The sequence below is a fragment of the Podarcis filfolensis genome, assembly GCF_964270895.1.
Source record: "Podarcis filfolensis genome assembly, chromosome: 9".
Classification (NCBI taxonomy): Eukaryota; Metazoa; Chordata; class Lepidosauria; order Squamata; family Lacertidae; genus Podarcis; species Podarcis filfolensis.
The window spans coordinates 66,454,789-66,481,365 of NC_139610.1; the positions used below are offsets into that span (position 1 = coordinate 66,454,789).

At 38.8% G+C, this 26,577-nt stretch overlaps 1 protein-coding gene across 3 annotated transcripts in view; it reads right to left on the minus strand.

Moving 5' to 3' along the window:
- BMP2K (BMP2 inducible kinase) overlaps window positions 1-26,577 on the minus strand; it is a 45,269-nt gene that overhangs the window by 10,376 nt on the left and 8,316 nt on the right. Inside the window, exons 2-14 of one of the 3 annotated variants that reach the window (XM_083571046.1) lie at window positions 20,400-20,518; window positions 18,247-18,352; window positions 17,731-17,873; window positions 16,259-16,380; window positions 15,225-15,306; window positions 14,355-14,487; window positions 12,146-12,249; window positions 10,814-10,893; window positions 8,134-8,291; window positions 7,313-7,494; window positions 6,702-6,794; window positions 4,067-4,239; window positions 3,675-3,832 (exon numbers count right to left, since the gene is read on the minus strand). In XM_083571046.1, the coding sequence (XP_083427172.1) occupies window positions 3,675-3,832; window positions 4,067-4,239; window positions 6,702-6,794; window positions 7,313-7,494; window positions 8,134-8,291; window positions 10,814-10,893; window positions 12,146-12,249; window positions 14,355-14,487; window positions 15,225-15,306; window positions 16,259-16,380; window positions 17,731-17,873; window positions 18,247-18,352; window positions 20,400-20,518 (1,653 nt within the window). Of the gene's footprint in view, window positions 1-3,674; window positions 3,833-4,066; window positions 4,249-6,701; window positions 6,795-7,312; window positions 7,495-8,133; window positions 8,292-10,813; window positions 10,894-12,145; window positions 12,250-14,354; window positions 14,488-15,224; window positions 15,307-16,258; window positions 16,381-17,730; window positions 17,874-18,246; window positions 18,353-20,399; window positions 20,519-26,577 lie in introns of all 3 variants that reach the window. The other 2 variants (XM_083571045.1, XM_083571044.1) reach the window with 2 other exon arrangements.

Here is a 26,577-nt window from a genome sequence, read left to right on the forward strand (position 1 = left end):
GATGGTAGGCCACACTATTAAAAATACAACAGGTCTTATAAAAACAATGACTGACTCAAGACTCATCAACCTCCTGCAACCCAGCTAGTGAGGTGAAATAGCAAGTTGCACCATCACTTCCAGCAAGATTTCCATCACACAAATATGGAGCAGCCCACAGAGAACCAACAGACATTTAGCAAAGCAAAGAAAAGAAGATCAATCAAAATGACTCAAAAGTATGTGAGGTTACAATTCTGTACTTTTCCTTGAATCAGAGGATTTGCCGTTTTGTTGCTGCAGCTCTTCTCTTAGTTCTAGTCTGCTGTTCAACGTAAACTATGAGAAACGTGCAAGTGTTTGAGCATACCCAAGTCAGTGTTTAGATTCCAGCCCATGTATTTTTCAAATATCCCTCTGAAAAAAATCTGTAATTAGCAAGTCGAAAAAAGCATCTTAGCATTCTAAACAAGTTTCCAATTCTGATTCAGATCATATTGGCTTGAAACCGGACTTGCAGAAGTAGAGTAGTTCACACAGTGGCATTTCCTGCTCCCTCCCCTACACCACAACCTCCAGGGCCCACCCCCATGCCACTTCGGAGCACCTTTGCCCAATTTTGACAAATTGCACACTGCACTCTGCCAGGCCCCATCCCATGTTCTTCTGAAGGATCCCCCAAACCCACAGAGGCTACTTTTCAGGAGGATACATAATGGGGGACAGAAAGGGAAACTGCCACCTATGCAAGCAAATCTGAGTTCAAGCCATAGTCATTAAAGACAGTTTCAGCTACTCGCATCAAAATTGTCACATTAAAATAATTAAACAACAGTATAAAAATTGAAAAAGCAACTTTAGAGCAAGTGCACTTTTCCTTGTATATTACCCAATTGTCTAGGAATCTTTACTATTTGCTGAATGAAATATAGATGTTGAGTATTCACAGAGCCAAGGTCATGCAGTGATGAACGAAGACAACAAAATGTAAATATTTTTAATTAGAATTGTAACATTGTAAGGGACAATACAGGTAAGGTTGTATGTTCAACCTTTCTTTAAAAAAACACAGTGAATGAAAAATATTCCTTAAGCAATTATTTAAATATGTGGACAGCAAAGCCATGTTTCAGCAAAGTAAAAAGGTGCTTAAATTTCCTTAAGTTTTATATTCCTTCTTTTACAAGAGAAAGAAACTCAACAGCCAACTGATTTTTGATACAGGACAGTTTCTCTTCTACATACATATCAAAATGCTTTTTGAAGAGCATAACTAATTCTCATTCTTGGAATACACAAGCGCAACTTACAAACAGGATTTATTAAAACATTCAGTCAGCTTATTATGCTGTGTTGCTAACTATATAAAAGTAATTTGGCCAACTGAGGCTTTTATAAAGGTTCATGTTCTATGCAAACACTAAAAAAGCCACGGGAGAAGATTGGTGTGCTGTCTTAGACCTGATTCAAGTGTGACCACCAGAAAGGGGTGGGGAGGACAGACTAAATACAGAAAGTTCATGAAGAAATATTTAAGTAATGTACATTTCAAGGCTATTATGCGTGACTTCTTCACACTATGAGGAACAGTATTTGTTCTAGTCTTAAATAATTGTGTACACTAGTCAAACCACAATTAAAATGTATCCTCCTTGCTCTTAGATCACTAAAACTAGGGGGCAAAACAAAAACTGGAGGTTTTTTTTCCAACTTGCCAACACCGATCCTTATTTGTCTCACTTCCACACGTTACTTAGCTCATTTAGACTGTATTATTGAGTACATACGGTGCAGCAAAAATGCTGAAGTAGTTCTAGTAGCTCCATTTTAAATAACATTCTGTTTATTGACCGGGATCCAAAACAACTACTAACAGTGAAGCATACAAAAGTTATTATGGCATAAACAATAATTAGAGAGAATCTTCTATTAATTTAGTGGGGAAACTACAATTCCAGATATAACGGTAGTTCATCAGAAACAAGGAAACTTGTGACACTTTATCTGATACATACAAATCAGTACTACACTTTTGTTGCAGTTTTCTCCCACAGTGCAAATGTTGTTTCGTTAATACTTGGGGTTTGGACATGCTGTTCATCTAACAACTCCAAAGGACACTCGAAAGCCTCTCACTCACACAGCCTTCCAGTTCTACAAGATAAAAATTCTCAGCGTGCAATAGAAAACACTGTGAATATATGATTTGTCCACTTCTTTTTTGATCCAGTAACGGTTCAGCTAAATAAAGAACATTCTTGCAAAGCTGAGGGCTGTCAAGTCTTCTATACTTTCTTCTTTAGTATATTTTAGTTACGTAAAGAATATATGGCAACGTCAGATGTCAAAACGTAATCAGGATGTCAAGCACAATATGGCAAAATGAGGCAACTGACAGTTGAGAATGGCCAAGTCTTCAAACTCACTATTGAGACATTGAAAGGATCAGCTCTAGTCAGCTTATCCGCAGACTTTCAATGCAAATGTGAAAGATCCCCAATCATATTTTTAATATGCCCACCAAAATTAGCCTGATTTTCAAAACTATTGCCCACAGAATGGTTGCACTGAGGATTGGAAACTTCATTTCCTCTAGCTCCAAATATGATGTGAAAATGCCTTTCTGACTTTTTAATGCTTTATGTGAAAAAACATTAGAAAATACTAACATAGCAGAAAAATCAACATTTCTTTGTCTGCATGCTACATAATGACTTATTATTATTATTATTAATTATTATTATTATTATTACTATTACTATTATCATCATTGAATTTATATACCACCCTATACCTGGAGGTCTCAGGGTGGTTCACAGAACAAAATCAAAATATAAAACCTTGTCCCCCTCCCCAGTCCAAATAATTCCCTTCCCTAATAAATTGCAAGGGATCCTCAAGGCTTGTACTCAGAATAAACCATGACTTTATGACTGAATTACAAGTCTTTCAAACTAGTGTTACTTTCAAACTTAGGACACCAGAATGCATCACCGATTTCATATACTGTAAGTGTCATTTACGTGTGGAGTGATTTGTTTTCTGAAAAATTCAGAATCTCTATCTTGCCCTGTACCTTATACCTTCTCCATAACTCATTTCTGTGAAAATTATGTATGAAGAAAACAAGCAGAGGTGCAAGTGATTGCAAGTAAACACATTAGCTTTTTGACTTTTAAGAGAGTTTATTCAACTATTGTGTCCAAACAATAAAGCAGCCCTTACATTAAGCCACTCAAAAGACATTACAAAACATTAACATAATGTACTAGGTCATTTCCCCTCTTTCAGTCATTTTCAAAAAGCATTCCAGACTGACAAAAAACTTCTGTTCTAGTGTGCAAGGGAACAATTGCGAAGTGAAGCAATGCAAGCAGCTGACTGGTGTTCTGCATTGTTGTACATCCCATTATTTTCCGTTTTTGAATTTCACACTCAAGAAAAGTAAGTATTCAAGAGATGACCTTAACATTCTTTGTATTAATACAAATGCTAAACAATTAATTTCTATTGCACACATTTTTGTGACAGAAGGACAAGACACACAGCGGGCCTAGTTCTGTCCTCAAACGCTCAGAATGTTTTCTACAACAAGACTGTGTGACCCTGGAACAGAACAGTCTTTGGCACTGCCGGTTGAACCTAAAGAGCTCTTATTTACTGTGAAGCGAAATAAGCCTTCAAGCGTCCCTTACTTGATCTCAGAAGGTCAAATTCCCTGTCCAACAGCTCCTCCTCTGTTAGCTTGGAAAAATTGTCTTCTCCGAACGGGTTCCAGCCAGACATATCAGGAGGGTTACTGACGTTCTGTTTTGGATAGCTGGAAACAGACTCAGCATCAGCGGCAGATGACCTGTAAAAATTGATTTGAGAAAATTACTTGTGGTGATAATAGAATTTAAAATACATTAAATGAATCACTTTTGTAATTGCGAGGAAAAGGTATTTTATTCTGTAATGATTATTCTATAATGAACAATTAAGGTGTCCCACAGAAATCAGAGCAGCATTCTAAGAATCAGATTGGGGAGGGCTATCATACAGCACGTCTTTGTACTCATTACAAACATCAACTGAGGGGGCTTGCCTGTTTGTGGTATAAGGTGTGTCCAACGCTGCACCAACATGAGTTGGAAAGGATTTAGAATGGGGTATTAAGGCTGGTGAGAACTCCTGAGGAGAGGCAAGAAATTCAGGAGAATGTTTCGGAGGTTGCAACTGCTTCACAAGGGCTTGTTGATGTAGGAGAGCTTGTTGGTACTGCTGCACCTCAAAGAAAGAGGGAGAAAATGTGAACCTTCAGAAAATCATGGTACCTTCAACAAACAATTAAATTTCATTGTGTGCAGAAACATAACCTTTAACTACATTATCAAAGCTAAATTGAATTGACAACACAGATGTACGTACCATTACTGACACTAAACAATGGCATCAACAGAGCCATTCTACTGAGATTAGAGGTGGGGAGTCTGTGGTGGAGGAACTGCCACTTTCTAAACCGCACCAGGATTGCAGCAGCCAGAGCAGAGGGTGTGGGCAGTGTGGCTGACATGGAGACCCTCCTGAGATGGGAGCTTTGGACACCCCCTCAGAGCACTTCCATTTCTGCCTACCTCATCCTCAGGGAGGACCTCAGACTATCAAGGTGAACCTCAATCACAGACTCCTATGACTGAAGAGGTAGCTCCACAACAGCCTAGAGCACTTCTCCAAGGAAGCATAGGATTGCTCCCTAGGTCCCTCAATTAAATTAAAATGAATTACTTGGAAGAGTGAGATCAGTTGACAAGTGTGACATAAGTAACTAAGCATTTGACATCCATTTGATTTTATAGAATGCTAAACATGAAATACAACTATACTTTCACCTGGTGTAAGCACAGTAAAATATTTCAATTCATCGTGAGATTGAGGCAACATGACCAAAATAGTTTTGTTTGTTTGTTTGTGAATATGGGCAAGAATACTTATATCCCAGTATTCAACACAAGGGGAATTTGTTCTTCACTTAAGTAACTATATACTATAGCTATCAAGTCCATTTTGGAAGCACTAAAATTAATGGTATTATTTCCAAGGTACAGTCTTAAGCAGGGAAATGGACTCAAATAAATATGTGAGTGTTTTACTCAAGATTTTCAAAATCTTTGATTTATTCATTTTTCCTGAAATGAAACTCTTCCTTCCATAGTTAAAATATTTCATAAGGCATGCATTTTGTTGATAGATGCCTGTTGTTTCATAAGCAAAAAATTACATGAAAAAATAAAATGTAACACAGAGGATCCTCCAGTAACAATAAATATGTTATCTGTACTATACACCCTTCATTGCTTTGCTCAGTAAGCACCAATGTTTCAGTGAAGAAAACCTGTTACTTTGAATTATGTTTCAACAAGTATTGTGGAATGTGTTCAGACATTTATACTGTAATGTATTTGAGGTGCAAAGATGATTTGATCCGGTGACAGTTACGTTTGCCTGTTGGCTGAAGCCTTAATTTACAGCTGTGGATTAGAACTCTCAGTGTACAAAAGAAGGATAGGCAGTATACAATTTTGATTGGTGGGTGGGTGCCTATTCAGAATTTTCAGTTAGACAGTGTGATTGGCTGGGGCTGGACTGGAGGGTATATATGGCTAGAGGCTGGCCAGCAGTTAAAAGAAGCCGGCTAGTTGTAGTTGTAGTTGCTGGTGATTGGTGTTTGTGGAATCAGCCAGAAGACAGCAGAGGAAGAAAACTGGGAAAGAAAGAGAACCCAAAGGGTAGGTAGAGTAGATTAGTGGCTGAAGACTTGCTAGAGATAGCTGAAATCACCAGGCTTAAGGCTGAGGAGACGAACGGAGAACCTGGACTCAGCTATACAGCTGCAAATAAAACGTTTTAAGTGCAATATACAATTGTGACACTAGATGGCAATGGTGAGCCTTATGGAAAATTCCATGTACTGTATTTTTAAAACGCTTTTTAAAAAAGCATTTTCAGAACGGTTTTTAAATGTGTGTAGATTTCACGCCAGTTTGCAGTGCTGAGGGAAGAAGTGGGAAGTAGCTTAAAAAGATGCACTCTGGTTACTAGTAGGAGTACTAGAGGGAAGATTTCCAGGACAATACAAAAAGACAAACCTAAGGGATAGAAAAACAGACTTCTAGGGGAGTCCTCCATTAAAGTATTGGTGAGATTAACTGGGGTGAAGAGAATAAAAGGACAATTTGGCTAAACAGGGTAGCTGTTTCTTGAAAGCTATCTTAGTTGAATATAAACTGTTGGTATTTAAAATACCAGTAACGTTAACAAACCCTATACTCATTTAAAGATGCAGTACCATTTAATAATCTTGTAACAAACAAACAAACCAATACCCTTGTTACCTACAATATCTGTGCCTGGTTTGTACCATGTCTGTACCACACAATTACCAAGTTATTTGTAAGTCAATGGTTCAGAGGCAATAAGTGAGACTGAATGGTACCAGCGCACAAGTTAAGAACCACTGGAGTGAGAGCTAGTTTTTGCTGTTGTAGAGTAAGAGATACCTCCTTTTCCCTTCAGTTTCTGTAAAAAGCAGCGACTGTAGTTAAGAAAATATGCCATCAACAGAGTCATGCTATTTAAGGTAGTCAATTTTTAAGTGGCTAATTATTACCCTTCTTTATCTGTGTAGTAATATTTATCAGTAATCAAAGTAAACAGAATTTTGTATTCAAAGGTTAACTTACCATGGCTGGATAGGATGGGGAAGGTTGCTGCTGGTAAGCAGAGCGCATCAAAAGCTGCTGTTGAATCATGTGCTGTTGCATTGCTTGTTGATACTGTTTTAGAAAGGGACAAATTCTTATCAGTCATGAATACCAGCTGATCAAGTGATTTTACACAAATAATTGTCTTTGGGGCATGTGCAGAACTTTGAGATGCTGCACTTAGTAGTACTTTTACTGTAAATGCTTAATTTTATGTAAGAGAGGAAAAAGTCAGACAAGTCAACTTTTGTTCCAAAATAAGAGCTGGACCATACTGTTTCAACTTCTTATCCTCACTCTCTTCCCACCCAGTGTCCAATATAAACCAGACCAGCATGCCATAAGCAGAGAACATGTAATAGAAGGGTACTTGCAGAACAAATAGCTCCAGAAATGTAATCTAGCCAAGCTACAAATGAAGTTGAACACCCAAAGTAACTAGTCTGACACAGGCAGGAAATTCTTCTCCAAGGGCAAAGTGAGCACAACCATCAACTAAATGTTAGCAAGTTATATTTATAAAGTTGTACTGATAACAGAAGAGGCAAACCTGAAAACTGGTTTGTACTACAGCCAAAACACATTGGTACCTGATGCATGTATGCATCCTGAATCAATTGTTGTTGCTGCTGCTGCTGGTGGTGATGATGATGCAACTGCTGTAGCCTCCAGTCACCTTGCTGTAGTTGCTGCAGTACTCTATTTTGCTGTGGGGCCTGATTAGTTCCCTGGGACAACATACTCTCTTGGCTATTTCCAGATTTTGAGGCTCCTAGGATATTTTCAATGCACATTATCTGTTCAATGCATTTTTAAAGTCTGAACACGGAAAGCTTCCTAGTAAATTACACATTTAACTTCTCTATTCCAAGATAAAACCACCACAGAAACCCATTAACTTTGTACTGTATTCCTCTACAGAATGCTTTGCAAGTATTTCTTTAGTTAAGTCATTTAAGGCACACACACCCAGCCTGTGAATCTGTCTCATAGGGATAAATCTCAGCTGTAACTCTGGAGTTAAGTCTCCAGTGATTCTGGCCTTGTTAAGCTGAAATTTCAGCACCACAACAATATGCAAATACAACCATTTGCAATTTAACATATCTCCTTAAAAAGGTGCGTCAATCCTAGTGTTCATTTTCATGAATGAGTAGGTTGCCTGTCAAAAAGACTGTGCACTGAGTTTTCCAAAGCAGTATGTCACCACAACTTTGTGTAGCAACTCTTCTCATACCATGATGCAACTGGGCAATTAAGCAAAGGAGGAACTCATAATTGTAGATATACAGGAATCAAAACAAAATAGTTGTCAAAAGGATTCACAAAGGCTTTGCAAAAAGGTGCTATCTAATCTCCAAACTTAATAATGCTTTTCACTCAAATCCACTCCATTAGTTTGAAGAGTTACCTTTTTGTCCATTGTTGAAATCACTAGGGACTGGCACTTTGACTGGTGTTGCTGAGCTCTGAATTGTTAGTACACTAGAAGTGGCAGTGCTTGTATTGGCCTTTGGTCTTTGTCGTGGTGCTATTGAGGTTTCTGTTGGTCCAATGGCATCTGTTATTCTAGAATGAAAGAGATTCTAGAAATTTCTGAACTTCAAAAAGAAGGGTATAGTTAAGATTAGAAGCATATCTTCTGCACTGTCATTTATACAAAAATAACTTTCCATATATTCTCTCAATGTGCACAATTACCATAAGAAGGGTCTTGAAAAATATTCTCCTTTCCAGGAATCAACAGCTTGATTCAGCATTCTTCCATGTGCCATTCAACACATATTTATGGTGTGTATTCAGTAAATTTAACTAACAAGTGTACACTCAAGTATAAAAATACTGCTATCCACAAAATGAAGTGGTCTAATGAATTTCCCTCTCATTTCATTCCAGTCTCTGCTTCTGCTCAATCTGCCACTTTCCTCAATGTCTCCTGCTTCCTCTTTGCACACACAGCCCATAACCAGCACAAGTTACTTGACTGCAATACATAACTAACACATGAGGGCTCTAGAGTGCCAAACTTATTTCAGGTAGTCAATAGCTCAGTGTTGACTTGAGACCTGTGTTGCACACACATATCTCTGAAACTGGATCAGTCTGCAATCATTACATAAAGTAATTTATAAGGTTTCTTCAGTAATAACTCTATCATTGGACTAAAGTTTTCACAGAGTTCAGTCAGTCATGATTTAGTAATTTGGTTAACACTAAGAGCTGATTCAAAACAGCTCTTAACCAGTGTTAACTGAATTACTACACTCCAATGAGTTGAATCCTAACTTTTCTTCTAGAAACGGAATTCACTTTCATTAATTTCCCCTTCCCTCTGCAGATCCTTGCAAGTGCACATACACACACACGTTTGCACTGAGGGTTGAGACCCCCTTCCGAATGCTGCGGTACATTGTGTAGGGAGGAGGTGGATTGAAGTGGACAGAAACTGCTCCCTCCCTTATGAGAACGGAGGAGCAATTTAAGATCCATCTCAGTTTTCTCCTTTCTGCAAAGCAATATTCCACTGAGAACAGGTAAATGAGTCATTGAAAGCAGTTCTTTGTTGAAACTCCACATTAGACGTAGAGACAGTAATATTATGAATTTGTACAACTTCTCACTCTTCTTGTGCAATGTGTGATCAAAGTTGTGCGTTTTACTACTGTAGACCTGTGCAAGCACATTTTGTTCAAGTAGATTAAGAAGGGGGGTGTACCTTATACTGTCACAATCTCCATTCTCTTGTAGTGGGAGTAATCAATCAACCACTTGCACTGGTGGCCCCCATCAGTGCCCACAGATGCATTTTTCTATTTCAAAAATGTCTCTAGTCCTCCAAGAAAAAGAGTTATGATGCAACTTCTGCAGAAACCATTTTCTGGTCAATGGATCCACTTGCTATTTAAATAAAAGTAAAGGGACCCCTGACCATTAGGTCCAGTCATGGCTGACTCTGGGGTTGCGGCGCTCATCTTGCTTTATTAGCCGAGGGAGCCGGCCCACAGCCTCCGGGTCATGTGGCCAGCATGACTAAGCCAGGCAGCTATTTGAGATGCTTTTAAAGAATGTGTGTACTGGGGTAAAGGAAGAAACAAAGGAACTGTATGTCACTTGTTTTGTTGCCTGCTGAGCATGTGGAGCAGGTAGCTGCTTGATTCACTTTTTGAAAATGTGGTGTGTGGAAGAAACATGCAAATCTTCCCATTGCTGCTGTAGTTTATTGCCTACATGCACATGGAACAGAGAAGCTGCTTGAGAGGGGCCTTAGTTGATTCTGGGGAGGAGGGAGGATATGGAAACCCTTTCCTGTCTTTGCTGCATGCCCTACAGCAGGCATTGTTTCAAATGGGTTTTTTTGGGGGGGGTGAGTTTTTTGTGGGTGGGAACCCAGGCATCATATGGATGGTGGTGATAATACTTAATAATATCTGTTGTTGTTGTTGTTTAGGGGGACACATTTCAGAAGCACCATTATTATCATCAACTTTTCCTCCTGTCTGGCTCATAGCAAAGACTGATCCCAAGCTGTTTGGGGAGGACAGAGCACAGTGGAAAAGCAGAAACACTGGGTGATTTCAACTAAATTTTACTCTGAGTAGACTCACGGAATAGAGCTAAATTAGGTTCAATGTGTTAGTTGACTCCCACCCACTATTATGATCCCCTCATACACCTGTAATTTTGAGAAGTTTGTGGATGATATGCAACCTCAACAATCACACCAGTCTAGCCAGTATTTTTCCACTACTATTCTGGTGAGTTTATGTATTTGCCTTGTATTTATATTCTTTTCTAAACATAATAAGAATACTTGCTAGCCAACATTAGGTATCTCTTTTTATTTGTGACTATGCATGTGCACGGCTGGTCTTGAATACTTCGAGATTATACCTGAATTCACTTAACCTTTATATTTTGATACTAGTCTACAGCAGCACAGCAACAAAAGACAACCTAACAAGCAAGGCTTAACAATGTCTGAAAAAGAAAAAATGTTTTCAAACAATTTTTGTTAGGGGAGGAAAAACAGATTTTACCATATTAAGGTGCAATGTTTTTATGGAAGAAGTGCATAAAACTGCCATACTCACCGAGCTTTTATTTGGCTTTTCTTAGCAGCAGCCTCACTAGCTGTCAGGGGCTCAGGAAGAGTTGAAGGGAGAGGAGAATTCTTGGGGAAATAAATTAACCACGTTATTAGACTTCTAAAAGTAAAATAAGTAGCAAGTTCCAAAATACGTAGCACCAGTAGCAAATAATTATATCTATCAATATCAAGCTCAATTCTCTGACAGCCAGTCCTTTTATACCCAGCACATTGCCATTCATGAACAAGAAGAAACCCCCAGGGTTTGTGGAAGTACAAAAAACGTTTAAAAAATCCAAGAGGGTACCCCAAAACAGTGTGAGAACTGAGAATGCTCAGTGGCCTTGAAATACTAGCTTACTGTTGGGAAGAGGCAAAACGGTAAACTATGCAGTGGGGAGAGACAGAATTGAATATCCTACAGGGGGATATGCCTAGGTGGGTCCAGGGAGTGATTAATGCTTCGCCGGGGGTGGGGGCGGGGAGAGAAAGCTAGATTCCCTGCAGCCACCATTTTAAAATTTAGAGGTGGTTTCATAATGAATTCCTTAATTATGGAAGAATATGATATTTTAAATGTTTTGGAAGGGTGATACATTTTATTATTATGTTACAGGTTTTTTGTTTTTATGTTGCACACTGCCCTGTGATCTTTGGATGAAGGGCAGTATATAAACCTACTAAATAAAAGTAAATAAATAGCATTTTTGATATCTACTTAGTAAAAAGCTGACACTGGTATGCCAAGAAATACAAACCATAGTCTGGAATCTTAATTAAGCTTAAAGACCAAGGCTTTTGCAACTCCCTTTAGCTTCAGAAGCTTTCTATGTCACCTAGGAGCAAAGGGACTACTGGGATTTTTTGTGGGAATGAGTAGAACGAATTCAAAAGCTTTGCTGCACCTGCAGAGTTCATCATCCAGTAGGCTAAATTGCGTCTATAGCAGAATTCTGCTTTACTGTGTCCTTGAATTCTGAATACATTTGGGGGGGGGGAACCAACCCAATTGCATTAACTGACTGAATTAACAATCCTGACATCTCCAAGAGGAAAGCTCAAAAAAGAGAAAGTGCCCAGACCATCCAACAATTTTGTATTGCCTTTGATATGGAAAAAAATCCATAGGTTAATGTCATTTACTTTTCAAAGCAAGCACAGTGTGTTTTTCTTAATTACCATGAAGGCAATGTTTTGAAAAATTATCTGAAGTTACCAAATTTAGAGCCACTTTGTATGGGGGGGAAGGAGTTCCCATTTTTTGAAAAAGTCAAAAAGCTAGTGCTATTCCTTTTGCTAACCTTAAAAATATTAGCATTATGTAAGATCTACTTACATTGATATTGGATATTGGACAGTCCTTTTTGGCAAGTTTAAAGGCAAAGTAAGAAACTTGAAAGATATCAGGTCTCTGTTCTTGATCTGGTTCAAGCATATACCCTGTAGATTACAGCAGATTAAAAGATTAGCAGCAAGAAAGAAGCCTAGATTTAGCAAAGTAGAATAAAAGTGAATCAAATAAATTTTGTAGTGCAGCTTTCATTGTTTCTATGGACAGACAGGTACCGAACAACCAGTTTTTTGTGGTAGGCAGGGGGGTAAAACTATGCCTTAAAATTAGTTGCTGGAGAACAACGTGAAACAGCTGCTGTTGTCCATATTCCACTTGTGGGCTTCCCGAAGGCATATATTGCCTACTGTGGGAAACCGAATGCTCAAACAAGATCCAGGAAGCATATTGTTTTCATCTGCCAGGTCCTAAAACTAATTGGGCACCATGCAATTTAGAAAAAACTGCCTTCTCTATTATGTTGCATTATATAAAGTAAAATATACAGACACCATCCTTCTCATTTTTTGTGAGAAATTAGAACGTATCACCCTTTTCAGTGTATTACTTTGCCCGCATGCCCCCCAGAAAAAAATCCTATAGCAGTTCATGTGTGTGAGAGAGGGATGCACTTGGAAGATGCATTTGGGGTGGGGGGAGGTGAAAGGGAGAGAGAGATTAATGAATATGTGGTATGTGAAACATAGAGAGAGGTGCACTTGGGCAGAGAAGGAGAGATGTATATGTGAAATGGGCATGTATTTAGAGAAAGAGATGCATGAGTGTATAAGATCTGTAAGTGCACAGTAAGTATGTATGTGTGTGCAGGAGAGTGAGTGTGGTGTGGCCACCTTGTATATTTTTCATAGTACTGGTAAATGCTCTGTTATTAGACAGCAACACCATCATTGTATTCATGAGTGTGTGTGTGTTTGTGAGAGTGAGAGACTGCATTATTGCGTAACCGCCAAATCAAGACCAACAGGACATTGCTGACTCTCCATGGCAAACCTGAGCTAGTCCCAGGCTGGAACAGGCAAAGAAAAGTAGTAATAACTGCTGTGTCCAGTGCTTTTTTTCTTTAAAAACATGTTCGGGGTACTCTCGTTTTCCTACTCATATTGAGATACTGCCCCTCAATGAGGCCAAACTTAAGATTCACAAAATGTTTAGGAGTATGCATACCCCTAGTGCCTGGCGTGCTCTGGTCCATGGGGTCACGAAGAGTAGGACACGACTAAACAGCAGCAGCAACATGCATACCCCTGCGTACCACCAGAAAAGAGCAATGGCTGTGTCTAATTCAATGTTATGCCACACATCCCACAGCTGCCATGTTGTGTTATGCCATGAAAGCCAATTTCTGACTAGTGTCCATGGCACTTCTTCTAAATGTGCCTGGCTAGGTAAATCGGGTTGGCAATCCCTTTGATTATATTAGAACCTTAGGTTTTTTAAACAGATTTTATGCATTAACATTTGGAGGAGGCCTACTGCCCCTTCTTAAATTTTCTCATCAATTTATATTTTTCCATTTTAAGGCTATGGTTAAGATTTTGTTTTTGTGGCACTGGGACTCGGATCCTAGCATTACGCCAGTAAGCAGGAGTATCCCAAACAGAGCTCTTCTCATGAAGAAGCCTCTGGTGGAAAGGGAGAAACACTTCTACCAATTTCCCCTTCGACCTCTTCTGGAAAGAACCTTCCAGAACCATGTGAGAGATGGTGCTGGGAGAAAGGCAGCGATATAATCAAAGCCAACTCCTCACTGTCCATCAGGAGAACCCTCTGCCGACACAAAAAGTTTCCGTAGATGAAAAGGGCCTTTGTTCGCAGAGGGAAAAATTTAGATCTGACCCAATATACTGATTAGTGTTTGTTGAGGCACTTTTGGATTGAATCGTTTTAGAATATGTATTTTGTTATGTAATAATGTATGCAACATGTATTATGTATATTGCTGTCAAAGAACTGAGCAGAAAATAAAATGAAAAGAACATTCAAAAAGGCCTGAGGAAGGATTGTCCTTTTATCTTAATATTGGTATGATCATATACTTGAAAGCAAACATACATTATTTCCACAGATGTACTCAGCAAAGTTCTATGCAATGAAACCTTCAATCAGCAAGATAATTCACTTTTGGTTTAGCACCCCATCAAAGATTAAAGCATTTCACAGAAAATGTAATTTGAAAGTTGCCTCAGTTACTTACTTATCAAACAATGTATACCATGGGAGTAACGTGAATTGTCTGGGATGGTAAAGCTTCCATCACAAATGGCAACCTGACTCTCACCAAAGGGAAGTGTGAAGAAACAAAGCTTATATAGCAAGCAACCAAGAGCCTATGAAGTGAAACAGCAGGTGAAACACAGTTATTGGGGGAAATCACCAACTACCAAGACTGTTTAAGCAGCATTTGACCATTAACAACTTAAGTGTAAAACTTAACACTTCAGTGATAATAGAAGTATCACAGCTTCCAAACTAATTAATGAGAGGTGTTTCACAGTTTTCTAAATGAATGCAAGAACAGCAAAACTGTTAAAATGTTTTTGCTAATCTGATCATCTCAGCACTTGTGTTTATTTATTTATAAACGTATTTATATACTGTGACATTGCTGCACATCAAGCATCAGATTTACACAGATTTATTAAGCGGAAATTTGGTAGTGTCGCTCGCTCATTACAAAAAGCTTTGCTAAGAGCATCTCTTGCTGCTGCTGGCACACAGTCAAGCTTCATAGAGATGGTAAATTGCTCAACCTTTTGCACTACAAAATATACAGTAGAATTGCTAATGGAGTGCTTTCATTTAAAGCACTTTACAAGAATTTGAATCCTATTTTTTTCCCCATGATTCAGCACAAAGAAACAAGTAACAAGTATAATGATTTATTAATTGAGATTATGTATTTTACCCTATATTTGACTGAACAAACATTCAGATATGCAAGCCATTTCGGTGTTATTCATAAAGCTTTTATCTAAATACTATGCTTAATAAAGAAACATTTTGTGGGGGAAATGCAACAAATTCTATACTATTCAACAACAGTAAAATTATTCAGTTTTCTTACCCAGATATCTGCCTTGGTAGTAATTGGTTTCCCTCCATAAAGATTAATCATTTCAGGAGCTCTGTATGATAACGTAGTATACCTATGAACGTATAATTGGATAATTAAAGGTGAACAATAAAATATAGACTTCTTTTGAATTTTCAGACTGTGCATTACTGCACTAAGATTGGGGCAATGCAATTCAGCAATATGGGCAAAAGCCTAAACGTATCAAAGAGTAACAATTCTTTTATGTATCACCATATGATGAGAGCACTTTTGTTATTATCCTGAAAGTATCCTCAAAAACATAACAAAATTATGAACTTGTGAAGTCAATAGGGTTGCTTTTTCTTTCTACTTGCCCCTTTTTCATGCCTTTACCATTTTGAAATCAGATTTTTAAACTGACCTCTGCAGCCTAGAGGGCAAGTGCTTTCTCACTCTTTTTTTAATAAAATGAAAGCTGAAACAGAGTAACAAAAAGGAAAAGGAAAAAAGCATCTTAGAGGCCCAATGGCACTTGAATGCAATTTTTTTAATTATGTTATTATAGCTCTTTGAATGTACTGATTTTAAACAGTAAATTTGAAACTGGGAATTCAAACCACAATTATAACATACCATCGAAAAAGGGCACTATAATCACAGAATGTATACAAATTTGTGTTCTAAATAGCAAAGAACTGAACTAATCTCTATTCATGGACTGACCCTTGGAAGGAGAGAGACCATGAAAAGGATTACCATAACAGTACAAACAAGGGAGAAAGGAACAGAAAATCATGCATCTAGCACTCAAAAGAGAGATTAATGTATTTATCCTGCTTTAAAAGACACTGATACAAGCTCATATCCAGATGTAGATATATATCCATGTGGTAAACTGGATCTTTCGCCATATTATGATGTTTACCTTCTAAAATACCTATGCATATGTAGAACGACACTTTGAAGTTGCCATGCATGTGTTTCTATTGTTATTAGACAGATAATTCTAGGATTGTCAGAGTACTGGTGTTTAAAAAGCTGCCCTAAGAAATTGAACTTACTTTTTAATTTCTTCTTCAACTACATTAACTCCATCTTTCTGAGAATTAAGGAATTTATTAGTGGCACTGCCAAAGTCACAGAGGACATAGTTTCCACTGTCATTCAACAAAAGGTTCTCAACCTTAGAAAGAAAAAAGCACACACATATAAAATAGAAGGCACTCCTAATTTTCAAGCAGTCACCTTTCATTTAATGTCTTAATCTGGCAGGGTCAGCGGCACTTTAAAGTGTTCATACTTCAGCACCAATACTGAAGGACCAAGCTTAAATACCCTAAAGCAGCCTTACTTAAGTTTGGATCCCAATATGTTGTTGGACTACAAGTCCCATCTTCCCTAGTGAGAAGGGCCATTAGTCAGGAATGATGGGAGTTGTAGTCCAACATCTTGGGACCCAAGATTGCTCTAAAGGAAAAAAAGTATTGCCAAATGCATGTAAGCTTTAGATCCAATTGTTAAAGCGTGTTAACCAAATGAAGAAGCTAAGCACAGCATGTTACACTGCCATGTTTTGTTCAGATTGATGCCATTATTCAACAATGGCTAACCTTCAATTACAAACACATTATTGGTGGTTATTCTTATGGTGTAGCAAAGTTTGATACCCTCTAAACAAGGGATAGATAACTTATGGTCCTCCAAAAGTTGCTGAACGACTCCCACTGTCCCTGAACATTGAACATACCGAGCGGGACTGAGAGATGGAATCCAACTCCACCTGGAAGCTACAGGTTTCTCATACCTGATCCAAAAATAATAATCCACTCATCCTCCTGCCATTTTTCCATACCCACACATCCCTTGCAAAAATTTGGGCAGTCTATTCTCAGGCCTTAAAAGGCTAGCAGAAGCGCTCTTTCTCCTGGCCTTGAAGGTCATTAGCCCTTTAAAGCCAGAATGAAAAGTACAGATATACAGCTCCCACAAAGTTGCCATTTCCTAGTTGAGTAGCACGAAAAGGATCTCTGCACTGCCTCTTTCAACTTTAAAGGATTCGGACAGCTGGATTCGGACAAGTGGGACATCATGGACCTTTGCGATCTTCAAATATTTGAGTGAAGAGCTCTTCCCAAGTTGTGACAAATTTCAACCCCTATCCCCATTCCTAATCCAAAGAAAAGGAAATCTAAGGGTGTTGCACATGATCTCCTAAGCAATGCACATCAATTTGCTATTACAGTAATACCAAAGTATATCTTATTTCATTCAAGTTACTCAAAAGCAATGTACAAAAACAATGAAGTTATTCTTAAACTTTTGGAGACTCTTGTTCAAAACAAGAAATCCCTACTGTATCACCACATAAGCTTCTATTTCAAGGATTTTCAAAATTGGTGAATAGCTTTAAAAAGAAAAGGAATAGACGTACCTAAATCTAATTCAAACTTAGTGTTGTTACATGCAATAAAACAGGAGTCAAACACAGAGATTTTATTTCAAGAACAGAAGAATTCCTCTCAGTTCCTCTCACCTTCAAATCTCTATGAACAATGGGAGTTTTGCATTGATGCAGCCTAGCAACAGCTTCACAGGCATCACAAAATATCCTTAGCACTTCTGGCTCAGTAAAGCCTGTCTGCAATCTCTGGTTCATCTGATTCACTACCTGCCCAGCTACAAAAAGAAGGCAGATGTTACAATAATACATTAAAGAGGATGTTAGCACAGTGAAAACACTACTTATTCAAAACACAAACATTTTAAATCTCTGACCAACTATGAGCACTGTTTTTAAAAAGTTGAAGTACCACATTAAGACTCTCATTTGCCTGGGTATAAGCGCCACTGAATTCAGTTGGACTTACTTCTGAACAGACATTTTATTTATTTATTAAATTTATGTAACACCTTTCATCAAAAGATCTCAGGGCAGTTCACAGAATAAAAAAGTGAGTAAGACTGCACTTTTAATATAGCAAGGACTATCATATGAAAGTAACTATTGTGTGTTAGACCATTTTTTATATTTAAAGTGACAGAGGCTTACCACGACAGTATTCCATTAAGATGAGCACTTCCCAAACATTATCACTAACAGAATTAACAGCACAATCCAAATACCCTACAATGTTCTTGTGCCCAGACAGTTCTTTCTGAAAAAGAAAGAATAGTTTAGGAATAAAGAAATAAACTTTTTTTAAGGGTTGGAAAAAATAGTATACATGCATTACCGCAATTAGCCTAAAATGCCATAGTCAAAGCTATCTAAAATATTACTACTATTATATATTTATTTATATCCCTTCTTTTTCCCCTCACAGGACTCAAGGCAGTTTACAATTAACATAAGAATCACTAAAAGGGGGGGGGGGACTATATCTATTTTAAAATCTATTAAAGCTACTCATAATTATAATAAAGGCAGCATAGCACCATCCCTTTCATTAAAAGCAGCTACCCCCAAGCCTATTGAAACAAAATAGTTTTCACCTGCCGGCAGAAGAACAAGGAGGGAGCCAGTCTAACTTATCTAGGTAGTAAGTTCCAAAGTCCTGGAGCAGCCACTGAGAGGGCCCTGTATGCCTGTGAGGGTGGCAAGCCTGATAGAAGGCCTTTCCCAAAGTTCTCAAAACACAAGCGGTTTCGTATGGGGGAATATGTTCTCTCAGATAGCTTGGACCTGAACCATGTAGGGCTTTATAGGTCTATCAGCACTTTAAAACATTTGCTTCTCGTGATTATCTTGACTAAACAGTTTGACAAATCGATTTATAGAGACTAAGTAAATAGCTTAAGATCGTATCCAATGTTGTGCAAGCAGAAGGCAGCTTGTACAACTGATTTCTTTTGTTCCTCCGCCATAAAGACACGTTTCCCACCACTACCAGAACCCCCCTCCCAAGGGTCAAAGGGAGCTACTGGACAATGTGGGACAATGTGCTGCAGTGGGAAGAACTGTCCACAATAAGGACCCCTGCATGAGCAGTTTAAGATTCCTCTGCCTGTTATTTGATACAGGTGATGAAGTTCTGTTCAACATCTCTGTCTCACCACCAAAACTGCAATTCCCAGGGTTCTCAAGGAAGACAAAATGACTGTTAAACCAGTATGTCTGGATTGCAAGTGTGCCCTGAGAAAGAGGGGAAGGAAAAGGTTGTGAGAAAACGGAACAAGAGGGATACGCGTCCCACACTGCAGGTTAGGTTTAAAAGGGTGGGTTACAGATTTGAAGAGGAGGGAAACTACAGAATTTATGGCTTGGTTCTGAAGTCACATTAGACCATAGTTAAAATTAAATTATGGTTTTACATGAATGAGAATTGTGCTGGTCAAAAGGTCTCATTGCATTCCACCACTGCTTCCTTCATCGCGCAGGGGAGAAAACAGACCACAGACTGGCTTTGCATTAGCCCTGTAGTTTTTTTCTCTACAAGCAAACAATGGGCAGATGCCAAGGAGAGAAAACAATAATGAGTACTGGTTTGTAGGTACGATGAAGTCAGCCTCTGGTTCATTTCCTTCCCAGTGCGCCAAAGGAAGGAGTGGGGGAAAGAGTGCAGTGACACCTTTTGAACCACATTAAACCACAATTTAATTTTAATTATGCTTTAACATGATGGTCAAACCTGGCCTCTGTTACATTCACTATCATAGTGAAATGACTACGAAGAGTAATCTGTATTGTGTATTGCCCATGAATGTTATGATAACCTCTATTAGTTTTTACTCTATGTTTATACCACATTCAACTATGATTTAGAAAGAAATGAATAAGCCTAGCCTTTCCCAGGCTCACACATTTTATATTAATGCATGCTTGGTATAAAAAATGAGTTGCCAGTATTGTGCATGCAGAAAAAATGTCTTTCAATATAGAATTGGCCAAAGGAAAGGCAAAAACCTTCTGACTTTTTTTGCTGCCTGAGGCTCACTCATGGAATATGTGATGGGACATATATATATACAAGGTCTTCATCTTTTGTCTGCCTTCCCAAGACCACAGAACACTGTCTGAAGTGGCTTCTGTCCTCTGCCATTTGGAGTCCAATTTATTTCACTTTGGATATATTCAAAAGCCCTTCAACTCCTTGTTCTTCTGCAAGTGGGTGGAACTTACATGTTTTTATGCTGTTGTTGTTTTCTCTTGAAAATCAATTATACTTAAAAAATATGTTGACAATAAGGTATTATTTTACTTACCATTATTGTTATTTCTCTTTTGCAGATATTGAGGTCAGGCACATTATTAACATACATTCGTTTCAATGCACATCGGACTCCACCATGTGTATGCACAAGTAGCACTGTGGAAAAGCCACCTGAAAGAACAGAGACTAAAGTTTACTAGGTCTATAAACATATTAAGATGCTTAAGTATAAACAAATGATTTTAAAATATTATTTCTGAGTTATAAATGAGAATCTGAAATGAATGACAAGATAAAGGACAAGAGACTATTATTGTACACATACACACACACACACACCTGGTATGAATGAACTGAAGATTGATAGTGGGTCCTCAGAGAAAACCTCTACTATGCCTATAGCCAGCCAGCCTCCTGCTACTAAAGAAAACAAGACCCAGTCCCTCCTCTGTGCACATGGAGAGGACCTGGAAGAGGCATAGGACATAGAAGTCACAGCTGACTAGTAAGCCAAACCAATATTTGTTGCCATTTTTAATTACACCAATGTCCAAATGAAACAGGAGCAAAGTTGCGTGAATGCTGTGAAATGCTGGATTTCTATGATGGCTCAAAAGATTGAACAGGACACAAAAGAAGAAAAATGTTACAATGGTTCTGGAAACATTTAATATGGATTCTGCTGAGTTTAACACTATCTGGAAAAACAGATTGAAAATCCAAGCTGCCATTGTACCCTCACATCCAAACACTGCAAATTTCAAATGGATTCCAGCAGGTGGATCTGAATACAAACCACAAATTTTAAATCTTTAGCATCTATCAAGGTACTACTTTTTATCTCTTTAAACCATTCAAGTATTTTTTATGTCCCACCATGTTCAGTACAAAAAAAAACCATTCTACATAATAGTGTTTATGACATGCTTTTATCTGTTTACAAGATGTTCAGCAGTGCATAAAGACTAAACACATACTTTAAAAGACTAGATATGCATACTATCACTGCTCAGTTCATGTCATAGGCATGGTTCTGGAATTACTGTCCAAATAACTTTGGGGCTATATTTGACAACTCATAACATGCGTGTGCTGGAGGAGACTCTTGAGAGTCCCATGGACTGCAAGAAGATCAAACCTATACATTCTTAAGGAAATCAGCCCTGAGTGTTCACTGGAAGGACAGATCCTGAAGCTGAGGCTCCAATACTTTGGCCACCTCAGGAGAAGAGAAGACTCCCTGGAAAAGACCCTGATGTTGGGAAAGATGGAGGGCACAAGGAGAAGGGGACGGCAGAGGACGAGATGGTTGGATAGTGTTCTCGAAGCTACCAGCATGAGTTTGACCAAACTGCGGGAGACAGTGGAAGACAGGAGTGCCTGGCGTGCTCTGGTCCATGGGGTCACGAAGAGTCAGACACAACTAAACAACAACAACAACAACAACATACGTATCTACCCTGTACCAACTTACCCCCATGGACTTCCGTCCTATTGCCAGAAGCGTATGCCTCAAAAGGCAAAAAGCATATTATACCTAACTTCTGAAACTGATCACGTCTCTGCTATTTATAGACAGCAAGACTCTTCACTGCATTATGCCCTATGGTTTAACTTCAGTCAACTTTTAGTGTGGAAGCAAATTTGACCATGCAAATACACCTATCTGTCCCAAATCGGTCAATTGCCCTAATCTCAACAGCTTAATACACAACACTTACGGAGACCATGTACCTCAAGAGATCCTGTCACTTCACATGAAACAAGATTTAAGCTGTGGTTGGCCCTATATGAATGAATCCCAAAGATCCTCAGGCATGCCTGCCTCCTCCTTTGCATGCAACAATTCCCACCCCTCCCTGCTTTGCAGAAAGCCAATTTGTCATTTCATCTAAACTGTCAAATTATGGTCTGCTTTTGCCCTACAAACCAAGATCAAATCATGCTGCCATTGCCACTTCTGGAATCTGATACAGTGGTACCTCCAGTTATGAACTTAATTAGTTCTGGAGGTCTGTTCTTAATCTGAAACCGTTCTTAACATGAGGTGTGCTTTCACTAATGGGGCCTCCCGCTGCCGCCATGCTGCACAACTTCTGCTCACATCCCGAGGCAAAGTTCGCAACCAGGAGCATCTACTTCTGGGTTAGTGGAGCTCATTACCCGAAGCATTCATAAGAAGGACAGTACGTAAGCCAAGGTTCCACTGTACAGATAAAGCAAAGTGAGAAAAGAAACTTTACTAGGCATAATCAGATAATCAAGGACATGTTAGCAAGGAAAGATTGGATCCAATGCTGCACTAGCAGAGTCCCATTCACCCAATGGATTTTCGGTTTCCTTTTATCTCCCCCTCATACACTCCCACAGTCTCCTCGGCAGGCTACCCCAACCCTACAGAACTGTTTTTAAGGATGAACAGGGGACTGGAGGGCACAGGAGAGAACAGGAAGTTCTGTTGCACAAACAGATCCACAGTACTGGATATAAGCCAAAGCATCCAAGAAAGATGATTTTGAACGTGCTTGAAATTCTCTAAGATATTGTTTTTGAAAGCAAATCAGATAAAAGCTTAAGACATGTTGCACTTCTTCAACTGCAACATTAGTTCAAGCTTCCTACTTCTTACAATCATTTTTAGATTTAAACTGCCAAAGAGGCCCTGTTCAGTGCCAAGGACATTTCCTGGGCACACATAGTTCCTCCTTGCCCTGCAGGAACCACACACCTGCAGCTGTGCACTGTAGGGCAAGAGCAGTAATGGTGGGCTGGAAGAGTGGCAGACGAAGGTGATAGACTATATGGGACTGGCAGAGATGACTGGCAGAATCCGTGACCAAGGGAAAGAGACGGTGGAAGAAGATTGGAAGAAATTTAAAGTTTATCTTAAGAACTGCTGTAAAATTAATGAGTGCTAAAATGTCATGGGTAATGTAAAACAGAATTGCAGTGATAAATAATTGGGTAAGAGGAAAAAGATTAAAGAAATTGAATTATAAGTAATTGAAATTAGGGGTTGCTGGAAAAGTTTAAAACAGGGATGCAGAAAAGGGAGGTATGGGGAAGTCGTTGAAACAAGGTCTAAGAAAAAGAGGTTAAGAAACTATACGTGTTTATATGTTTGTTTGTTTATGTGTTGTTAGTTGTTAGTTGTATTGTGTTTTAATATATGTTGGAAAATCAATAAAAATTTATTAAAAAAAAAAGCAGTAATGGTGGGCAAACTGTTCTTCAGGAAAGTTTGTCCACCAGTTTTCACCTTCTCATTGGGAAATTGCAAAGTTCCACAGCATGCAACATGGAAAATATTGAGGGGAAACTGCAAGCAATTACACTTATGCCATTAGGTGGCAATATAACCTAACATATACAGTTTTAATGCCATCACAATTCAATCAGTCAATTGTGATGATGTGAAAAATGATAATTTATTGTAGCTCACAGGTAAACAAAAAAGGCTACACGTTATTTAACTGCTACCAGTCTAATCAAGAAAGTGCTTATATCACTATGTAGATATAGCTTATATCACTATAAGTAGAGTTGAGTGTCCTGCTAATTAAAACGACTGTAGAATATAACTTGGATAGTATAAACAACCTACTTTTCAACAACAAAAAACATTTACTAGAGAACTGTGGGCCCTTTAATATCCTTGATACATTCCTTACTATAAATCATGGAAAGCTAGTTCAGGTTTATGAAAAAACTGAGATATCAAAGCTTTTTCCACTTAAAGCATGTGTCCAAATATCTTCAAAGAATGAAGCCATTTCCCAAATTTCCAAATTCCATTCACAGTAATACACTCTCAGACAAATTTTGACATCAAACCCATATTCATGACAAACACTGATATGCAACATTGTTCCTTAATACTTAGGAGCACTGTCTGAACTTAAGTTGTAGTATGCAGAGCAACTTAACATTTATGCAATATTAGTTTTCAAGTTTCCAGACTCTCAACAACTAAGACAAAAAAGCAGTACTAGTTGAACACACATGACTCTTCATATCCAAGCCTGTATTCCTACACACACACTTCTGCTTCAAGAAGTTTTCCACTTCTCCCATGCTTTCATGAATCAGAGCAAGGAAACCCAATTGATGTTCGCTCTGATTCAGTGCTAAAGAGCAGGTTTTCCTCGGGGAAGTGATGGGAAAAACAAAAAACCGCTCAGACCCGTGCCTAGAAAGCATGGGAGAAGTGGAAACAACAACAAAAAAGGTAAACTGAGAACAAATCTTGGTTGCCTCATAATTTGTCTGGAGGAAGACAAACCACAATCATAGATTTGGATATGCATCAGCCCCACGCTGTACTGCAGCAGCAGGACTGGAGAAGAGGATCTGAGAACTTTAACATTTGCTCATGTGTATTAAGCCATGGTTTGGTTTACTACACACAAACCCAGTAAAAATACAAGTGGGGCAGAAGGCCCAATCAACATAGTGTACAAGCCACCCGCCCCCCCCCAAATAAACTTTTGCAGGCACACCTGACTGTTGTTTATTTTAACAATGGCAAGTTTAAATGAGTCAGCTCCAGCAAGTATAGCTTTAACCAAACTCTCTGAGACTAGTCCCCCCATTAATGTTAACACACACACTTGCTGTTTTGGATGGCATAACAAGTCTGCTCACCCCTCTTGGTGCAACAGCGTTGCAGGACGGCAGAGGCTTCACGGGGGACCTGATGAGGGAACCTGAACAGCAGTGCCCTTCCTGGTAGGCGGCTTAAACCCCCTCCGCCTATCAGGAACAGATCCTAGCAGGCACCCAGCTTTGGCAAATGGGGATGCAGGCTGGGGACTCGGGCTGTGCCAGGGGGTGGAGCCAACGAAGCAGGTAGGTTTCCCTCAATCCACCCCTTGCCCATTTAAGCAGCCTGTACCTGGGCCACTACCTGTTTGTTCCTTTCCAGGGGTTTTCCCTGCTCACCCACCCTAGGTTTAAGCTGATAGTCAATGACTATGCTGTGACTACAGTGGTCACCGTTCTTTAAGCAGCCAGGTAGGAATTTGCTCACTGGGTGGTTTTGCCTACCTCATCCGGTGGTTTTGCCTACCTCATAGCAATCGTCTGGTTGGGCATTGGGGCAATCCTTTGCTTTGGGTGGAGGGGAGGATGTAGTCTCCATTAACACACACTTGCTGGTTTGGATGACATGACAAAATGCAGTTAAACTAAAGGAACAAATGCTCCTAAACTCCTTTTCTCACCTGCATAGGAAAGATGAGCTGAAAGGGGAGCACGTAAGCCGGCGGCATGCTCCTGTTTAGTGTAGCTTGAAAAAATATGGCCATTCTCTCAAAAATCCTTCCCACAAGCTTTCGAAGATTTTGCTTTCAATATGCAACGTATGGCAATTAAAGGGTACTCAAAAACACACCGAAAGAGAATAGGAGCCTGAAACTGATTCAGCACACTTGGATTATGCATACTTTTGGTTTTAATTCACTTACACATTTACAAATAGAGATCTTATACACACACACACACACACACACTCTCTATATATATACATACATATATACATACATACATACACACACACACACACACACACACATATATATATACACACACACACTCCCATACTGTACATGATTTACAATGGTTAGTAACTTTGAAACAGCAAAATCTGATAATGTGTCTATTTCTGTTGCTTATTCATTTTCTGGAACAATGCTTTCATAGAAAATGAGAACTCTGTACAAAAATATAACAACAGAATATTTCCATTATTGAAAGCTTCCCAGCCCACCTCACTAGAAAAGATACTTAAGTGAAAACCTTACAGTATTTTTAAACTGCCTGTATTCAGATTGTATAAATACAGAGAACTTCTAATTTAAATAGAATTTAAGAGTAACACTAGTTTTGTAGCCAGCATGAAAGGAGATGTATAGAATGTTGCAAACTCTTACCACATTAGGAGCTTTTTATTTATATGTTAAGGCACAACCACCTCCAAGCAGCTCCTAACCTGCTGGAAGCAACATGGAATGCCTTCCTTTAAGTGTCTCTGTATTGGCCTGGTTACCATACAGTGTGCATTACATCCAGCTATGCCAAAATCTCAGAACACACTGTGCTGGTTCAGATTATCATATCTTGTATTAAGATATACACAGCCCTTTTGTTCAAGCTGTAATTAAGCCTTGAGATTTGTAAGCCGTGACATTTCCTTCCTTTGTCCAAACCAGAAAAGTATGGCTATCAAATTA